At 43.9% G+C, this 18,430-nt stretch overlaps 1 protein-coding gene across 3 annotated transcripts in view; it reads right to left on the reverse strand.

The window, feature by feature from the left end:
- CLYBL (citramalyl-CoA lyase) overlaps nucleotides 1-12,323 on the reverse strand; it is a 272,508-nt gene extending 260,185 nt beyond the window's left edge. For all 3 annotated transcript variants that reach the window (XR_008374574.1, XM_053563348.1, XM_053563347.1), the window contains exon 1: nucleotides 12,224-12,323. Coding sequence is in view for 2 of the 3 variants with exons in the window: in XM_053563348.1 (XP_053419323.1) it covers nucleotides 12,224-12,288 (65 nt within the window). In the remaining variant the exon portion in view is untranslated. The remainder of the gene's footprint in view (nucleotides 1-12,223) is intronic.
- Nucleotides 12,324-18,430: the final 6,107 nt, after the last annotated feature.

An 18,430-nucleotide genomic window follows, 5' to 3' on the forward strand; every position in this document is an offset into this window, starting at 1 on the left:
CACAGGGAAATACCCCCATACAGAGTTCATGATGAGCCGTGCACGCTCCCTGAGGAACGGGATGCGGAGGGAGGAAAATGGTCATGGGAGGGAGGATGCGTTTTCAGGACTCCTCCCTTGGCAAGGCGGTGGGGTATCCACTGGATTTTCTCTCTCACACGTACTGTTTACTGGCATCCCTACAAGCCCGGCACCATAGCTACCACTCAGCGCCTCTTCTCATCACTTACTTCTAAATGGACCTTGGATCCAAATCCCCTGAGCCAGTGGTCTTTGCCTTCCCCAGTTGAGGAAACAAGGCTGAGGGGCTTGGCGATTGGAGTGTGAGCAGAATGAAGGCACTGAGAGGCAGGGGGAGGTCTGTGGTTACTGTAAATGCAAGAAGAAGGGTGTTACGCAGGGAAATGAAATGAGCCATTGTGCATTTAAGAATGATTTGCAGGCCACGACAATGAGATACCATTTCACCCTCACTAGGATGGCCACTATGAAAACAACGAAAAACAGCAACTGTTGGTGAGGACGTGGAGGATCGGAACCTTCATGCACTCCTGGTGGACTGTAAAATAGTGCAGCCACTGTAAAAAATGGTTTGGCAGTTACTCAAAAAGTGAAACACAGAATTATCATATAACCAGCAATTCCATTCCTAGGCATATAACCCAAAGAACTGAAAGCACGTAATCAAACAAACACTTGCACACGAACGTCCAGTCACCAAAAAGTACAAAGAGCCCAAATGTCCATCAACTGATAAGCAGATAAACAAATATAGTAAGTACTCATCAGCCATAAAAAGGCCTGAAGGGCTAACACTCACCACCACATGGACGAACCTTGAAAACACCATGCTACATGAAGGAAACCAGTCACAAAAGGCCACGTATTATAGGATCCCATTTATATGAAAGGTCCAGAACAGGTAAGTGCACAGGGACAGAAAGCAGACTGGCAGTTGCCAGGGGTTGAGGAGAGGAGGGATGGGGAGTGACTGCTTAATGGGTATAGAGTTTTCCTTTAGGATGATGAAAATGCTCTGGAATGAGATGGAGGTGATAGTTGTGCAATGTTGTGAATGTATAAAACATCCCTGAATGCTACATATTAAGGTGGTTAATTTTGTTACATGAATTTTCAGTTTTTTAAAAATATAGCTTAGAGGGATACCAGTAGGCATAAAATATCCTTTTCACAGTGTTCCAGGTGGGAGATGACACCGGTGGCAGTGAAGATACACAAAGAGGGACAGACCCAAGAGATACTTTTGGAGGCAGAACCAAGAGGTCTAAATGCTAGAAGCGACATCCTAATGTCCTTTTGAGCAGCATGTGACAGGAAAGGCGAGGAGAGAGATGAGGCAGGCAGCTGACCAGATGGCCACCCCAAGAGCTCAAATCTGAACCTCGGACAGTGGGTGGGGAGCCAGAAGGTCCCAACACATCATTCTAATCTCCAGAATCTTCTAATGCTTAGGTTACACGGCAAAGTGGAACTAAGGTTGCTAATCAGCAGACCTGGAGTTAGGGAGATTAGCCCGATCAGCCATGTGGGTCCCATATAATCACAAGGGTCCCTATCAGTGGAAGTGGGAGGCAGAAGAGAGAATCGCAGAGATGGAGGCAAGTAGGAGAAGAATCCAACCGACTGCTGCTGGCTTTGAAGATGGAGAAGGGGCCACAAGCCCAAGAATGAGGGCAGCCTCTAGGAGCTGGAAACACGAAGGAAACGGATTCTCCCCTAGAGCCTCCAGAAGGAACCAGCCCTGTGGACACCTTGGCTTCAGCCGGTCATGACTCATGTCAGATTTCCAACCTGCAGAAGCGGATGATAACAAATTTGTGTTGTGGGCGGCACCTGTGGCTCAGTCAGTAAGGCGCCGGCCCCATATACCAAGGGTGGCAGGTTCAAACCCGACCCCGGCCAAACTGCAACCAAAAAATAGCCGGGCGTTGTGGTGGGCGCCTGTAGTCCCAGCTACTCGGGAGGCTGAGGCAGGAGAATCGCCTAAGCCTAGGAGTTGGAGGTTGCTGTGAGCTGTGTGAGGCCACGGCACTCTACCCGAGGGCCATAAAGTGAGACTCTGTCTCTACAAAAAAAACAAAAACAAAAACAAATTTGTGTTGTTTTAAACCATGAAGTTTGTGGTAATCTGTTATAATAGCTATAGGAAACTAATACAATGGGGGAAAGAGTAGGCAACAGAGGGGGAAACGAACAGTCCCAGCAACAGTAGGGCAGCAAAGATAATTGGGAGTTTGGGAATTTCCTGTTGTTTTGTGTATCAGGCCCAGTGAGGCTGGAATCTGTGATTGCTGGTGTGCTGGGCTGGCACACTAACCACTGACCTACAGTGGCCAGCTGACAACTGGGAGTTCTGAACATGGCTGGGCTTAAAGAAAGGGCACAAGGGCCATCAGAGCAGGTCAGAGCACTCCAGGAGACAGGTGGCTGGTGTGAGGCATCCAGGGAAGGACGGCTCTAGGAGGAAGTGGCATTGACAACAGGCCCTGAGGGATGAATGGAATCTGAAGGAGGGGTGGGAGGGAGAGTGTGAGCGAAGGGGGCAGGGTCCTGTGAGACCCGTGGAACTGGTGGCAGCGAGAGATAGAGAGACAGGACACACGGAATACAGTTTTTAAAAGGTGGGCACAGGGTCCACCAGTAGCTTGTGGGGCTTCAGCAAGTGGCCCTGAGTGCTTATTCCACCCAGCTTTTATTGAAGGCTATTTTCTTATTTAGCCGAAAGCTGAGGAAGGGAACAAAAACGTCGGCAGTTTCTATAAGTAAGCATATTAGTTCTTATTCTATCTATAATTATTAACTTTAAGGGTCTGGAAAGCCTTGAGAAATCCAGAACCTGAGCCTTGTGTGGGGGCAGCCTCCTGTTTGCGGTCATGCACACAGACCCCTTGGGGGAGGTTAGACCCCTCTAGTTTCTGTGGAGCAGACGTAGAGGTCTCAGTTCTCCTCTGAAGAATTGGTGGAAAAGAGGAATTTTCTCCTTGTTTCCACTCAGAGGCGTTTCTCCCCATGGTCAGGGTACAAGCCCTTCTGCCCATATCTCAGCGCTTGAGCTGTTCCCTTCATCTCTGCCCTGGTCATAGTACAAATCCCTACAACGTTCCTTCCCAAACCTTGTACCAGCTTCTACTATGGCCACTGCCCTTCAGAGGCTTATAGACCCAGCAGGGGTCTGTGTAAGCTGTATCTCTTACAGGCCAGGCTCCTAGTAAAAGCAGAAACTGTCCAGACAAGTAATTCAACTGTCACTCTAAAAGTAAGCAAGTTAAACTGTTTTTATTCCACATTGTTCAGCTTATTTCTCTGTTTTTCCCCTCTTCTGGGGGTGTTTTCCCTTGCCAAGAATGGGGTCTTTGGTCCCCACTCTCCTTGCCCTAGACAAGAGCTAAGTGTGGGCCACCACTGGACCAGAACCCCAGAGTATCTACCCAGGACCTTCCTACTTATAGCAGAGTTATCAATTTGATATTTAATTTTTTTTGACATTTGTAAGAAAAACCTGAATAGACCCAAGAGTATACTATGCCAATTCTGGTTTTTAGGAGGTAGAATAAGTTTCTACTTTAATCTGAAATAAAAATATTTTTCTGAAGGCAGAACTACCTGTCTCAATGTGTGCTGCTATTAAAAAGTCCCACAGACCGGGTAATTATTAATAGCGGAAACTTATTTGTCACAGTTCTGGAGGCTGAAAAGTCAAAGATCAAGGTGCTGGCAGTGGTGTCTGCTGAGGGCTGCTCTCTGCTTCCAAGATGGCACCCTGTGGCTGCCAATCTCACAGGAGGGACACACTCCCTCTGAGGTCCCTTTATAAAGCATTCATCCAACCCTGAGGGCAAAGACCTCGAGACTTAATCAGTTCCTAAAAGACCCCACCTCTTAATACCACCACAAAGAGGATTAAGTTTCAAGAAGAATTTTGGAGCCTGCCTGCTCAGGCCTGTAATCCTAGCACTGAGAGGCCCAGGCAGGTGGACTGCCTAAACTCAGGAGTTCGAGACCAGCCTGTCTTTAAAATTAGCCAGGAGCTGTGGCGGGTGCCTGCAGTCCCAGCTCCTTGGGAGGCTGAGGCAAGAGAATAGCTTGAGCCCAACAATTTGAGGTTGCTGTGAGGTTGCTACAATGCCATGGCACTCTACCAAGGGCAACAAAACGAAACTGTCTCAAAAAAAAAAAAAAAAATTATTTTAGAGGGGATACCACATTCAAACCATAGCTCCACCCAAGAGTGATCTGTCACTCACCAGTATAATTCAACAATATTATCACTGGGGCGGCGCCTGTGGCTCAAGGAGTAGGGTGCCGGTCCCATATGCCGGAGGTGGCAGGTTCAAACTCAGCCCCGGCCAAAAAAAAAAAAAAAACAACAATATTATCACTGTTTCAAAGAAATTCATTTTAGACTTAAACTTTAATATCGCATTTCTGTGCTTCATATAAAACACACATTTATAGCCGAAAGGTGGCAACAACCCAAATCAACAGATGAATGAACAATAAAATGTAGTATATATACACAATGAAATATATTATTTAGCCTGAAAAAAAAATCTGACCCATGCTATAACATGGGTGAACACTGAGGACATGATTTATCCTGAGAAGCCAGTCACAGAAGGACAAATAGTGCAAGATTGCACTTATATAAGGTAGCTAAATTTATAGAAACAGAGAAGAACAGTGATTATAAGACCTGGGGGGAGGGATATAGAGGAGTCATTGTTTAATGGGTACAGAATTTCAATTTGCGGGTGATGCCTGTGGCTCAAGAAGTAGGGTGCTGGCCCCATATGCCTGGGGGTGGCAGGTTCAAATCCAGCCCCAGCCAAAAACTGCAAAAAAAAAAAAGAATTTCAATTTGGGAAGATTAACAAGTTCTGCAGATGGATGGTGATGATGGTTATACAACAGTGTGACTCTACTTAATGCCACTGAACTGTATACTTCAAATGGTTATAATGGTAATTTTGGTATGTTTTACTACAATAAAGAAAAAAAACATGCACTAATCTCTAAAAACACTATCTTAAATACTTCATTTTCAGGCGAGGCTCAGTGGCTCAAGCCTGTAATCTCAGCACTTTGGGAGACCTAGGCAGGAGGATTTTACTTGAGGTCAGGAGTTTCAGAGACCAGCCTGGGCAACATAGTGAGACCCCCATCTCTTAAAAAAAAAAATTCTTTTTTAAAATAAATTAGCCAGGTGTGGGGGTGCATGCCTGTAGTTTCAGCTACTCGGGAGGATTGCTTAAGCCCAGGAGTTCAAGGTTACAATGAGCTATTATCAGGCAATCATTGCACTCCAGTCTGGGTGACAGAGTGAAATCCTTTCTCAAAAAAAAAAAAAAAAAAAAAAAACAAAATTAACACTTCATTTCCAGGATCTATTCTTTTTCTCATTTAGCAAATTTATATGAGGCACTGCTAAGTACTGTTTTAGGCTCTAGGTATGTAACAGCAATGGTATAAATCAAGTCCCTCCTCACATGGATATCTAGGGCTTGGGGTGGGGTGCAGGCAGATAATAAATGAGCATGTGATACGTCTGGTGGAAAAGGGGCAACGGAGGCTGGGAGGAGGTGATGCCACGTGGTACAGGGTGGTCAGGAAAGACCTTTCAGGGAGAGGTGGCCAGCGCAGCTGGGAGAAAGGCCTGAAGCACAGAGCTACTTCTTTAGAATCTTATGAACTTTTAAAAGGGACCCTTTATAGGTCAGTACAGAAACATTTCCTCTACCATCAAGTGTCTTTCATTTGTCTCACAAATAAACGGGAAAACCACCTCTCACGACTTCCAAAAGGCCGGTATTTGCAAGGGACAGTGTACAGACTGTAGAGACCTGTTATATCTCCCATCATTAGAGCGCCCCCCGGTGCCTAAGCATGAAAACAGCACTTGGCATGGTTTTTTTTTGTTTGTTTTTTAATTTCCAAAACGTTTGTTTTTCACCAAAAAAATAATGGGGGTATATCTCCCTTCTCACACAGAATGCTGCAAGATTAAATAAGAAGACAAGTATAAGTGCTCTCAAACACGCCTGCACTACTTCCAAACCAAAATGTCCAAAGTATACATGTGCAGTGATGATTTTAATGACCATATAAACTTTAAAAAGGTCCACAGAGACCTAAAAAGGTCTCTCTGTGGACCTTTTTAAAGAAAAATAAGAAAAAAAAATACCATTCTTTTTTGCAAAGTAGAGCAGTGAGTTAAACAGTGTACACAGTCTTCTACCAAATGGTCCTTGTTTTACAGGAGGTGACAAACAGAACAATAAAGTAGAAACTGTTATCTTTTACATTTTTCAATATTTGGGGGTTCTCAACAGTAATATTGGAAAAGTGTCCTGAAAATACTTACAGAGTACTATAGGTATTCTTTCTTCTTGGTTGGAACACACTTAGGGGAAAGTTAAGACAGATTTTCCCATGCCAAGTATTCTACTAAAATAGAATCTTTCCTTTCTCAGGAAATTGACTTTCATTCCTTTATTATTAAATCAGGTACCTCTAACAATCTCAAAAGCCTAACTAAGAGAAAAACTTTACACGAGATGTTGTGCAGAACAGAACCTGCAGGAGAGGTAAACCTTCATGGCCATTTAGAGAAGCACCCACAGGCTAGGACAGTATGACAGCTCAGGCTGCCCAGAGCAGAGGACAGTGTTCTTTCTAGGCCTGGCATTGCCTGCCATGTGACCTGCAGAGAGCCTATGCTTACCTTACTGTGCACGAGCCTGCTAATGGCAAAGAAAGGGACATACAAGCCTCTGAAAGGGACACACGAGCCTCCAAAAGGCATACTGCCATCAGGGGTCTATCAACACACCCCTTTCTGGAGGGAAATTTGAGTATGTTGGCAAGCATCAAAAGGCTTTTCATACTTCTCCACCAATTTCTTTTCCTTTTTCTTTTTTTTCTGAGACAGAGTTTCACTTTGTCGTCCTTGGTAGAGGGCCATGGCATTACAGCTCACAGCAACCTCAAACTCTTGGGCTTAAGCGATTCTCTTGCCTCAGCCTCCCAAGTAGCTGGGACTACAGGCGCTCCACCACAATGCCTGGGTATTTTTTTGTTATAGTTGTCATTGTTTAGCAGGCCCATGGATTCAAACCCACCAGCCCCAGTGTATGTACAGGCGCCAAGCCTCCACCAATTTCTATCTTACATGTTTATTTATATAACAAACACTAATCAGCTCTATTCCAATAGACATTTATATGTGTATTTATTGATTAATTTCCTAGTGAATGTAGGTAGGAAATCTCCAGAATTTTAGACAAAGCTTGTTGGTTGAGAGTTTCTTGTTTGGTATAGCAGGCTTGATGTGTTATACAAATACATTTTCATTTTATGCCCTTACTATTTACGTTCTTTGAAATATCCATGTATGTACATAATTGGAATTATGTATCTGTCCCTATGAGAATAAATATGCATGTATATCACTTCTGTACTTCTGCTCACTCTGTCTTCTTATGCATATAGATGACTTCTCCTTGCCTGGCAGAGGAAAACCTCTTTACCAAAAAAGCAGTCATCCATCTTACTACATAGGAACATATTCCAATATGTTCCAATATTTTCAATAAAGCTAACTTATATATATATTTTTAAAGGCTTCAAATGTCCATAGTCTTTGGTCTAGCAAGGCCATGTAAGAAATTTACCTTCAAGTACATAAGTAAGGGTATCTGCAAAGATTAGGAATAGGGACATTTATCTCCACATTTCTCAAGAAGGAAAACATGGAAATAAACAGCTATGGCTATACAGTTACAAACATATATTTGCTGAGGCATGTGGGCAATAGTGAACATCATCAATGCTTCTACATCAGGTTAACATCCTAACATCAGGTTACATTATCCTACATGGAAACAAAACACAAAAAGAGCAGCTTTGATGACACCATAGCACTCTATCCAGGGTGACAAAGTGAGACTGTCTCAAAAAAAAAAAAATAGAACAGGTAAATTAAAAGCTATTCTAAACCTGGTTTTTAGGGGGAAGGAAGGAAAGAGAGAGGGAAGGAATCTGAATTCTGAAGCTCACTTACTGTCTATATTGTTCAAGTGAGTTATTTAACTGATAAGCCATAAAACCTTCAAGTAACAACATGAAATAAATTAAACCTGTTCGAATTACAATGGATTTAAATTCATAGCCAAGTGACCTAATATGAAAACACAAATACGATGTCCTTGACATCTCCTTTATTTCCTAATACAATTCTAAACTTACCTGTGGAGATCGTGAGCAACGTGTAACAACAGAACACACAGCCCCCGCTTTTTTAGGGGTAGGAAAAAATACTGTTTTTATAATTAACAGCCTTTCAAATAGGAAAAAAATTCATCAAACCTAGCCCTTCCCCAAGGAGCGCAGCTTTCTCCCTTCCTCAAAATCTGAATCCTAAAGTTTCAGCCACAGGCTCCTGCAGATTTAGGGACACGAGTGAAATGGCAGCTCCTACTGAGCGGCCACCACAACTGTTTGGTTAAGGAAACTGTGTGACCAAAGGCTGTTTTCAGAAATGACATCAAGCAGAACTTGTCTGTTGCAAAGCCATCACTGGAGAAAATAACCATCCAGGAAACCGCCACTGCTGAGTGGTGTCAGCTGCTCTGTGGACACTACTTCACTGACACTTGTCATGCCTTTGGTGGGACTCATCCAAAACCAAGCCTATGTGCTCACCTTCTAAGCTTCAGATGTAACTTCTGAGAATACCCCACCTACAGATATTGCAGGTAAGTTTTTTTTTTTTAGCAACTTACTACCATAGAGTATTGCTAGAAAAATCAAATGCTTACGCCACCCCCTCCCCACAAATTCTGCAAAACTGGGGCACTTAGAAGAATTCCTTACTAGGACTGAGTCTGCAGTAGCCACAGTTACTCCTTGTTGAGTTCTAGTTGAATCAAGCATGTGGGTGAAACTGTCCTCAACTCCTCTGTGGATCCAAGGGGTAAAGAGAGGGCACAGGTCTCTGCAGTCAAGAGTTCATTTTCAGGTCCCATCCCATCCTCTTCACTCTGTGGCTACTCCCACTGGAAGCATTTGGGCTGCCTGGTGTCATCTAGACCAGCACACACACAGATGGCCACAGCAAAATGCTATGTTTTCAACAAAAATTTTTTAAGACATGCAAAGAAACCAGAAAGTATGGGCAGCCGATGCAGTTGTTCATACCTGTAATCCTAGCACTCTGGGAGGCTGAGGTGGGTGGATTGCTTGAGCTCAAGAGTTTGAGACCAGCCTGAGCTAGAGACCAGCCTGATCCCGTCTCTAAAAACAGCCGGGCATTGTGGCGGGTGCCTACAGTCCTAGCTACTTCGGAGGCTGAAGCAAGAGAATTGCTTGAGCACAAGAGTTTGAGGTTGCTGTGAGCTATGACTCCATGAAGAAAAAAAAACTGAACAAAGTCTCAAGGACTTGTATGACGCCATCAACTATACAAACATATACATATGGAACTCTCAGAAGGAGAGGAAAGAGAAAGGGAGCAGAAAGAGTTTTTGAAGAAAGAATAGCTGAAAACTTGCCAAATTTTATGTATATACATCCAAGAAGCTCAATAAACTCCAAGCAGGATCAACTCAAAGAGATCCACATACATTTTAATAAAAACTGTTGAAAAACAAAGAAAAAGAGAAAATCTTGGAAGCAGAAAGAGAAAAATGTTTCGTCACTTAACATATGATCCTAATATGATTTAAATCTGATGACTTCTCAACAGAAATAATGGAGGCAACAAGATGGTGAGATAATACATTCAAGGGGCTCAAAGAAAATAAATAACCTGTCGACCAAGAATCCTATAGCCCAGCAAAACTTTCAAAGAATTAAAGCAAAATAAAGACACTCTCAGGTAAACAAGCAATGGATGCATACCAGTTTAGGAGCAGAGGGTATGAATGGATAGGTGAAAGACAAGAGATTTTTAGGGAATTAAAACTATTCTGTGTGATATTGTAATACTGTAATAATACATGCATGACATTACGCATTTATCAAAACCCATAGAACTTTACAGCACTAAGAGTGAACTTGAAGCATTTGGGAGGTAGGGGAATCCAGGAAAGAATACAGACTGTGACAAGACAATCTAACTGTGTTATGAATATGTATTGAAACAACCCCCTGAAGGAGATAGGAGAAAAAGGTACTAATCTAAGTGACTCCAGAAATGAGCAAAGGGAAGGGAACTGCCCATAGGTACTGTACTCTAGTTGATAAAGTTCTTTCCCATGGGGATATAGGTTAACATTTCTGCTACTGCTACATATGTATTCATGAATCAAACAATTAAGTAAAAGGATGGCAGATGGTGGGAGCTAGGTTTCTCACTAAGAGTAAGAGTTTACAAACAAGCACAGGGAGGAGGCTAGAATGGATTAGAATTGGATACATCAATCCAAACTCATGTTTAGTTTAACATAGCTACAGATGGTTAAATATAGAAATATTTATAGATATGCATATATACATTGGTTACTAGTCACACATCTATTTCTTTGCTCTCTCAACTAAGGAGTTATGCTCCCCCTTCTTGAGGGCAGGGTATTACAAAAATTCAGCAGTGGCCAGAAAGCAGGACGGCTATAGATAAGACAAGAAGGGAAGCAGCACCACAACAGGAGCAAATATCAGAGAGTCAAGAATATGGGTGTGGAAGGGCCATGCCTATTCAGCAGTAGTACTGATACTCTAAAAAACAGAAGGAAAAGTCACCAAAAATAGCCCAATGGTCTGAAGCTGAAGTGCAAAGCAACTGAGGTAGAAATTAAGGCACTGTGAAGCAGACTTCCCTACATTGACATGGGGCTCCTTTACTTCTCCCTGGTGTCTTCAAGAGCATACCAGGACCCTTGCTGATTTAACTCTTGGTTAGGATCCTTAAATCCCCATGATCAAAGTGTACTGCTTGTGGCTTTGGTTGGGAGCATGTAGATGTGCTGAGAATGAGGCAGAGTGCTAAGGGAGATGTAAAGCATTGTGAGTTAAGTCCCAACCATGCTGCAAATGGGTGACCAAGTCACTGGACCCACTGCCGAACAGGCCACAGAGGCTGGCCCCTTCACATGACAGAAAAGACACCTCTGGACCGGATGGAGGGACTCCTCTGCTTCTAGCCGTGATGCCCTGGGCCAGGGGTGGCCCTGTGATTTCCTGTCCAAGGAGTGGCGGAAGAAATGGGAAGGTGCAATGCGTCAGATCAGATTGGGCTGCTGTAGAACACAGGTAATTCAAGAAGCACAAAGCACCATGAGGTAAAATGTTCAGGAGCCAGAGCCATGTAGTTGGTTTTTGAACCAAACTCTGTCCCTACTAGTTATAGGGCTTTGAGAGTCACTTAACCTAAGCCTTAGTTTCCTCAACTTCATAAAAATGACACCAAACTTCTTCACATGTAGTTAGGAGAGCCAAGTGAAATCACATACGGGCATGTACCTAGCAAACAGGCAAGGGCTAGACAGGTGAAGAAGCTGTGGCCTTGGTGGCCTTCTAGATTCAGTGAATGGGGCCTTTTGACTGAATCTAAATTTTACAGAACAAGTCCTTTTAATACCAGGATTTGTACTGTGAAGTTTGGATTCAGCCTAGGGGCTGCACCAGAGCATCGGGAAAGCCACATGTTGCTCCCCCCTGCCAGTTATCATTCATTAAACGAAGAAATTTTCAAATATTTAAAACCATGCCACTCTTCACATCCCCCCCTCCTTTTCCCCTGGAGAATGTAGTTATTTTTCATTAAAAATGTCATTTGTATTAAAATGTACTGGGTTTGTTATTTATAAATGAATATATTTTTAAAAATTTCTGTTTTAATTCCTAATACCATAAAAATCAACAGACAGAAGCATGGAAACTTCTATGCTGACCGGAAATAATTTTTAGGCGTGTAAAAGGCGTGCTGAGACCACATGAGCTCATTCCCCAGGGAGCGGCCTCCCAGAGGCGGGTAACTCGGTCTCCCGCGTGTACCCATTTTCCGGGTCCAGGCAGGCGCCCTCCCACACGGACGCCCCAGCAGAGGCGACCTTGGGGATAGGTCGAGACGGCGCCCGGGAAGCGCACTGTGCTCAAGGCCGCCCCGAATCCCGCAAAGGCGCGGGGAGGCCGCGCCTGGCACGGATCCGGGAGCCCACACGCCACCAGCGGACGTGGCCCGCGGGGAATGGGGATCCGCACTCACAGCCTCAGCAGCGACGCCGCCGCCGCCGTTCCGCGCACCGCCCTCCGCAGCAGACGCAGCGCCATCTTCCCGACGCGTGCGCCCCGCCCTTCTCGGTTGGCCACGCCCATCTCCTCCTTGCCACACCTCCAGAAACGCCCCAGGGGCTCCGCCCCTCTGGCGCGTCCAGCTATTCCCTCCCTGTTCCGAGCACCTGTCCCGCCCAGCGCTACTCTGCACCTGCCGGGTCTGCGAGGCTGGTCACCTGCCCCAGCTGACCAGTGCGGTCCTGATCGGAACGGAGGGCTCTTCTTTAAGTAGTTTCTCAGGTGACCGAATCTAGCTCTCCCTGAGCTGCTGAGTTTTTTGAGGCAACTGTTGAGATACTTTACATTTTCCCAACCAGAAGAGACCAAATTTTCTAGGGATTTTTCTATGCTGTTTTTGCTTTCAAAATACAGCAGAACCTCTATAAGTTGACCACCTAAGGGACTGTAACAAACTGGTCAACATAAAAGTTAAACCAGATTGATCTGATGTCTGGTCAGCATGGAAGGTTCCATCTATGAGGGACACACTCTGATGACATTGTGGTGGCTCACATAGGGCCAACGTAGCTCAGGTGGAACTGAGTCTCCCCCCCAAACCGCATCTCTCCTTGCCTGTGTGTTGACAGGCTGGGATTGTCCACAAGGGACATTTGCTCGTGATGTGGGAGGTGGAGATGAAGCAGCAGCCATGTTGTGCATGGGTCGCCAGGCACTGGGGCCTTGAGAGCCACGGGGAGTCTGTGGGCTCACCCTGTTGGCACCGGCAATCAGTGAGTGTTAACTTTCTCCCTTGTAGGGTTGTTTACAGACTTCATTACTTTACATTTGCATCTACCTGTTCTTTTCAACTAAACATTTGTTGACATGGTTCCTGACCTTGGAAGGTGGCTTAAAGAAATTCTGACACAAGTGGCAGCTTGGATGAATCCTGAGGACATTATGCTGAGTGAAATAGCCACAGACACCACAAGACAAATACTGCATGATTCCACTTACATGAGGGACCTAGTGTAGTCATACTCATAGAGGCAAAAAGTAGAATGTGGGTTACTAGTGAGAGCACATATAGTGAGAATAAGATGGGGTCTGTCAGGCTGCAGATGACATAACACAGCTGGTCTGGCTGGCGTGGGTCCTGGCTGACCTTCACCCCTGTCTTTCATTCTTACTGTTTTGTGAATTTAGCTCCCACCCTAACGATGCCTATCTTGAGTAGTTTAGGTGGATTGATTTAGGAAATTAACTTCTGAATTGGAATGTTGTAATAGGTCACTGAGTTATGCTGCTGCTGCTGATTATTATTATTATTATTATTTGAGACAGAGTCTCACTATGTCACCCTCAGTAGAAAGCCATGGCATCACAGCTCGCAGCAACCTCAAACTCTTGGGCTTAAGCAATTCTCTTGCCTCAGCCTCCCAAGTAGCTGGACAGGCATCCACAACACCCAGCTATTTTTTTGTTGCGGTTGTCATTGTTGTTTAGCTGGCCTGGGCAGAGTTCAAACCCACCACCCTTCGTGTATGTGGCTGGTGCTGTAACCACTGTGCTATGGGCGCGGAGCCCTGATTATTATTTGGAATAGGGATTGGTGTGGTCTTTGCTTTGAATTTTTGTGTATAACACTGTAATTTTGGAAATGGAAGAACAGAACAGTCTCGGAGAAGCTATTCTCACTGTTCTCCAGAATCCTGGCCTTCTGACAAAGTTTGGTGGACCTACCCCCATCTCTGCATATTGGCTGACCATGACAGGTGGCCAGACCTTCTTTGTTCAGTCATACTAGGGACTGGCAAGAAGGGGGATAAGAAGTTGGTGTTTAGTGGGGACAAAGTGTCAGTTTGGGATGATAAAAAAAACTTCAGGAGGTAGATGTGATGATGGTTGCACAACAGTATGAATGTACTTAATGCCATTGAACTGAACACTTAAAAATGATTAAAATAGGCCAGGCGAGGTGGCTCACACCTGTAATCCTAGCACTCTGGGAGGTCAAGGTGTGTAGATTGAGCTCAGGAGTTCGAGACCAGCCTGAGCAAGAGCAAGACCCTGTCTCTAAAAAAATATCTGGGCACTGTGGCAGGTGCCTGTAATCCCAGCTACTTGGGAGACTGAGGGAAGAGGATCACTTGAGCCCAAGAGTTTGAGGTTGCTGTGAGCTATGCACTCAACTGAGGGCAACAGAGTGAGACTCTATCTCCAAAAAACACACACACCAAAAAACAAACCAAAAAAAGATAAAAATGGTACATTTTATGTGTATTTTACCATGTAAGGGAGAAGAGATTTCTTTTCCTCACCTATCCTTACGTTCAGGTCTGAGACCCCGATGATAATACACAGATTAACAAAAGAAAAGCTTACAAATGTATTTAATATAGATTTTATATGACATGGTAGTTTTCACAAGAAAATGAAGACCCAAAGAACAGGGAAATGTGTGTGTTTTTATGCTTAAGTCTGATGCAGAATGGATAGTCTGGAGAAAAATAATTGGAGGACAAAAGGTCTCATCTAAAGGAATAAACTAGGGACTGTAGCAACCCGTTTGTTCCATTTCTTCTCTGTGTCTTTGCAGACAATGTTCCTTTCCTCCAGAGAGAGGGAGGGCACTTCTTGAATGAGAGTCTTATAACCTGCTTCAGAAAAGAAGGGCAAGAGGAAGGTCAGAGACACGTTCTCACTTCTGCAGTTTTCTCAAATGCCAAGGGTCTACGTTTTAGGGAAGCATGTCCAGGACACCATTAACTACAATAAAAAATTTTACAGACTCCTCTTGTCTAATGCAAGAGGCAGACAGGTAAATGGGAAAAGGATGGGTTCTGTGTTTTGCTGGCAATATGGGGACAGGGTGCAGAAAAGAAAGGATACTGTAATCCCTTCTGCCTGAACCAGAAGGGAACCAGGGGACTTTGCAGAGAAGAGGTTGGCGACCTGGAACTTGAAGACTGAATTGGTAAAAGTCTTTAGGGAAAGATAGAGCAGGCAGAGAGAACACAGCAGCGCTCTGGGGGAGTAGCTGGGGCCAGACTGTAAATGACCTGAATGCTCAAGTCTCAGCCAGCGTTACTCTCAACAAATACAGGTCTCCCAAATGGAAGTGAGTTACATTTTCACCATGTGGTCTTGTAATTGCAAAGAAACTTAAATAATTCTCACTGTTAATCTTAAAAATGGTTGGCTTTTCTATTGGCCCTACTGTTGGCAAACAGGCACACCCAACGAGCTATTAGATAAAAATAGCTAACCAATCCCCAGTTTACTGTAACATTTGAATAACTTTCAAGTCGTAGAGAACAGGAATGATTAGGAAAATGAAGCCACATTATTCTTTCATTATGAACACCAAAGGCTCTCTATCAGAATCCGTTTTTTTCCTTCCTTTTTGGTGTCTGGCCAATGTAGGTTATTTTCACCAAAGTTGAGTCTCAAAGGCTGAGCGGGGCTGGTGTCACTGATTTAAGACTTCAGAATACTGCACTTAGAAAGAGGCATATTAGAAGTTCTGTGGAATGATTTTTAAACAGTGTCACAGATAGAACTACGCTCTGAGATCATCCATCCCTCCTGCTGCTATGATACAAAACCCTCCCAGCCTGGCTCCTGGCAGAGCCGCCTTTGATAATGGTGACGACTCTGTCTGGCCTCCTTGGGGAGAGAAGAGGGGACTGTCTCTCAAATTTAGGCCAAATGCAGAATAACTAACGACCACATTGTGATCATAGCTTCCTCCCTATAAACTGAGGTAGTTAGACTACACGACCTCTAAATCTTTTTCTGATCTCAGCTGCCACAACTGTGCTGCAGCGCCTCCTGCTGTCAGCAGGTGGATGGTGCCCCGCACCCCTCCCCAGGTCCCCTCTTCCTTTTCCCAGAGAACCTATTCATGTCTAATTCCTAGATAATGCACTTGTATATAACTGTTGAATGTAAGCCCCATGAGAGAAGGGGTTTGGGCGTGTTTTGTTCACTAATATATCCCAAGCACTTGCAGCAATGCCTGGCACCTAAAACATGTTGAATTCAAAAATGTTGAATGTTGAATCTTGAAGCATCTCCTTGCCAAATTTAGTTCCTCCCCTATTATTACTTTGTAAGTTGATCATTATCTTGTTCCCCAGTTGGGTTTTTTTTTTTTAATTAAATCATAGCTGTGCACATTAATGAAATCATGGGATGCAATGTGCTGGTTTTATATACAACTTGAAATATTTTCATCCAACTGGTTAACATAGCCTTCACAGCATTTTTTTTGTTATTGTGTTAAGACATTTATATTCTACATTTAGTAAGTTTCACATATACCCTTGTAAGATGCACCATAGGTGTGGTCTCACCAATTACCCTCCCTCCACCCATCCTCCCCCCTCCCCTCCCCTCCCTCTCCCCTTTCCCCTTCTCCTTGGGCTATAATTGGGTTATAGCTTTCATATGAAAGCTATAAATTGGTTTCATAGTAGGGCTGAGTACATTGGATACTTTTTCTTCCATTCTTGAGATACTTTGCTAAGAAGAATATGTTCCAGCTCCATCCATGTAAACATGAAAGAGGTAAAGTTTCCATCTTTCTTTAAGGCTGCATAATATTCCATGGTGTACATATACCACAATTTATTAATCCATTCATGGGTCAGTGGGCACTTGTGCTTCTTCCATGACTTAGCAGTTATGAATTGGGCTGCAATAAACATTCTACTACAAATATCTTTGTTATAATGTGATTTTTGGTCTTCTGGATATATACCTAGTAGAGGAATTGTAGGATCAAATGGCAGGTCTATTTTTAGATCCCTACGTGTTCTCCAAACATCTTTCCAAAAGGAACATGTTAGTTGTGGTTTCTTAATTCCCTACTGTGGCTGATTGAAAAATGGGCCTCAAAGATGTCCATATCCTAATCCCTGGAACCTGTGAATATGTTACTTTGCAGTTGTGATTAAATTAAACATTTTGAGATGAGGAGATTATCCTGGATTATCTGAGGGGACCCGATTAGGTTCATCACAAGAAGGAAGTGAGAGAGTGCAGCCAGAGGGACCGGACTGTGAAGCAGAGGTCAGACTTACAGGAGGCCCAAGCCAATGAATGCAGGTGGCCTCTAGAAGCTGGACACTGCAAGAAAAGGGCTTGTTCCCTTGAGTCCCCAAACATATAGCCCCAGCACCTTGATTTTATCCTTATGAGGGCTACTTCAGACTTCTGGCCTTCAGAACTGTCAATAGTAAAGTTATGATTTTTTTTTTTTTTTGAGCCACTAAATTTGTGAGAAGGTATTTGTGGGGACCAAGGGAAGGCTTTTGTCTCCATCCTCTGAAGGTTCATTGAAAATGAACTGACTGGGTGGTGCCTGTGGCTCAAAGGGGTAGGACGCCGGCCCCGTATGCCAGAGGTGGCGGGGTCAAGCCCAGCCCCGGCCAAAACTGCAAAAAAAAAAAAAAAAAAGAAAGAAAAAGAAAATGAACTGACTGTAGACAGATTACTAGGAGAAAAGGCGTACGCCTGCCATGCAGATTTATTTAACATGCTTGAGCGTGGCAGGAAGGCACATGCCACCACCTAGGTTTATGTTTATCTCCCGCCACTATTGTCATTTCTTTATGATTTGTTCCTTGCCATGAGGGTGGGAACTGAGTTTACTTTGCTGCTGTATTTTCAGTGCCTAAAATGGTGCCTGCTAAATAGTATTTGTTGAATGAATGACTGAAAAGTTGACTAAGAAATTGTTCAGCAGTACTTTGGCTACCTCTCAGAAGATGTAAATGACAGCAATCCAAATGCAGTTTTAAATGATGAGACAAAAAGAAATAACAACGCAGCAGTCCCAGATTGTTAGTTGTAAGTGTGGGTAGGCAATTGCAAAGGAGATGTCAGGGGAGCCCAGGCGTCATACCCACCTTCAGAAATAGTCCCCTGGCTCTCTTTGCAATTCAAGTATTGGGAAAATAAAAAAGGGTGTTGGCTTGTTGTAAGAATCTAATAATTGGGGTTTTTAGCCTAAAGAACCAGTGGGGAAGTCCCCTGTCTTGGCCACTACCAGGCAGCTCTTTGAAAAATAAATAATCATAAGCTGGGAGAGAATTTATGTATAAGGTGATTCACTGTATCATTGTTTTATGATAGCGAAATACCAGGAAAAAAAATCAGATGCTCATCAACAGAGGATCCATTTTTATTTATT

Source organism: Nycticebus coucang, chromosome 15 (genome assembly GCF_027406575.1).
Source record: "Nycticebus coucang isolate mNycCou1 chromosome 15, mNycCou1.pri, whole genome shotgun sequence".
Lineage (NCBI taxonomy): Eukaryota > Metazoa > Chordata > Mammalia > Primates > Lorisidae > Nycticebus > Nycticebus coucang.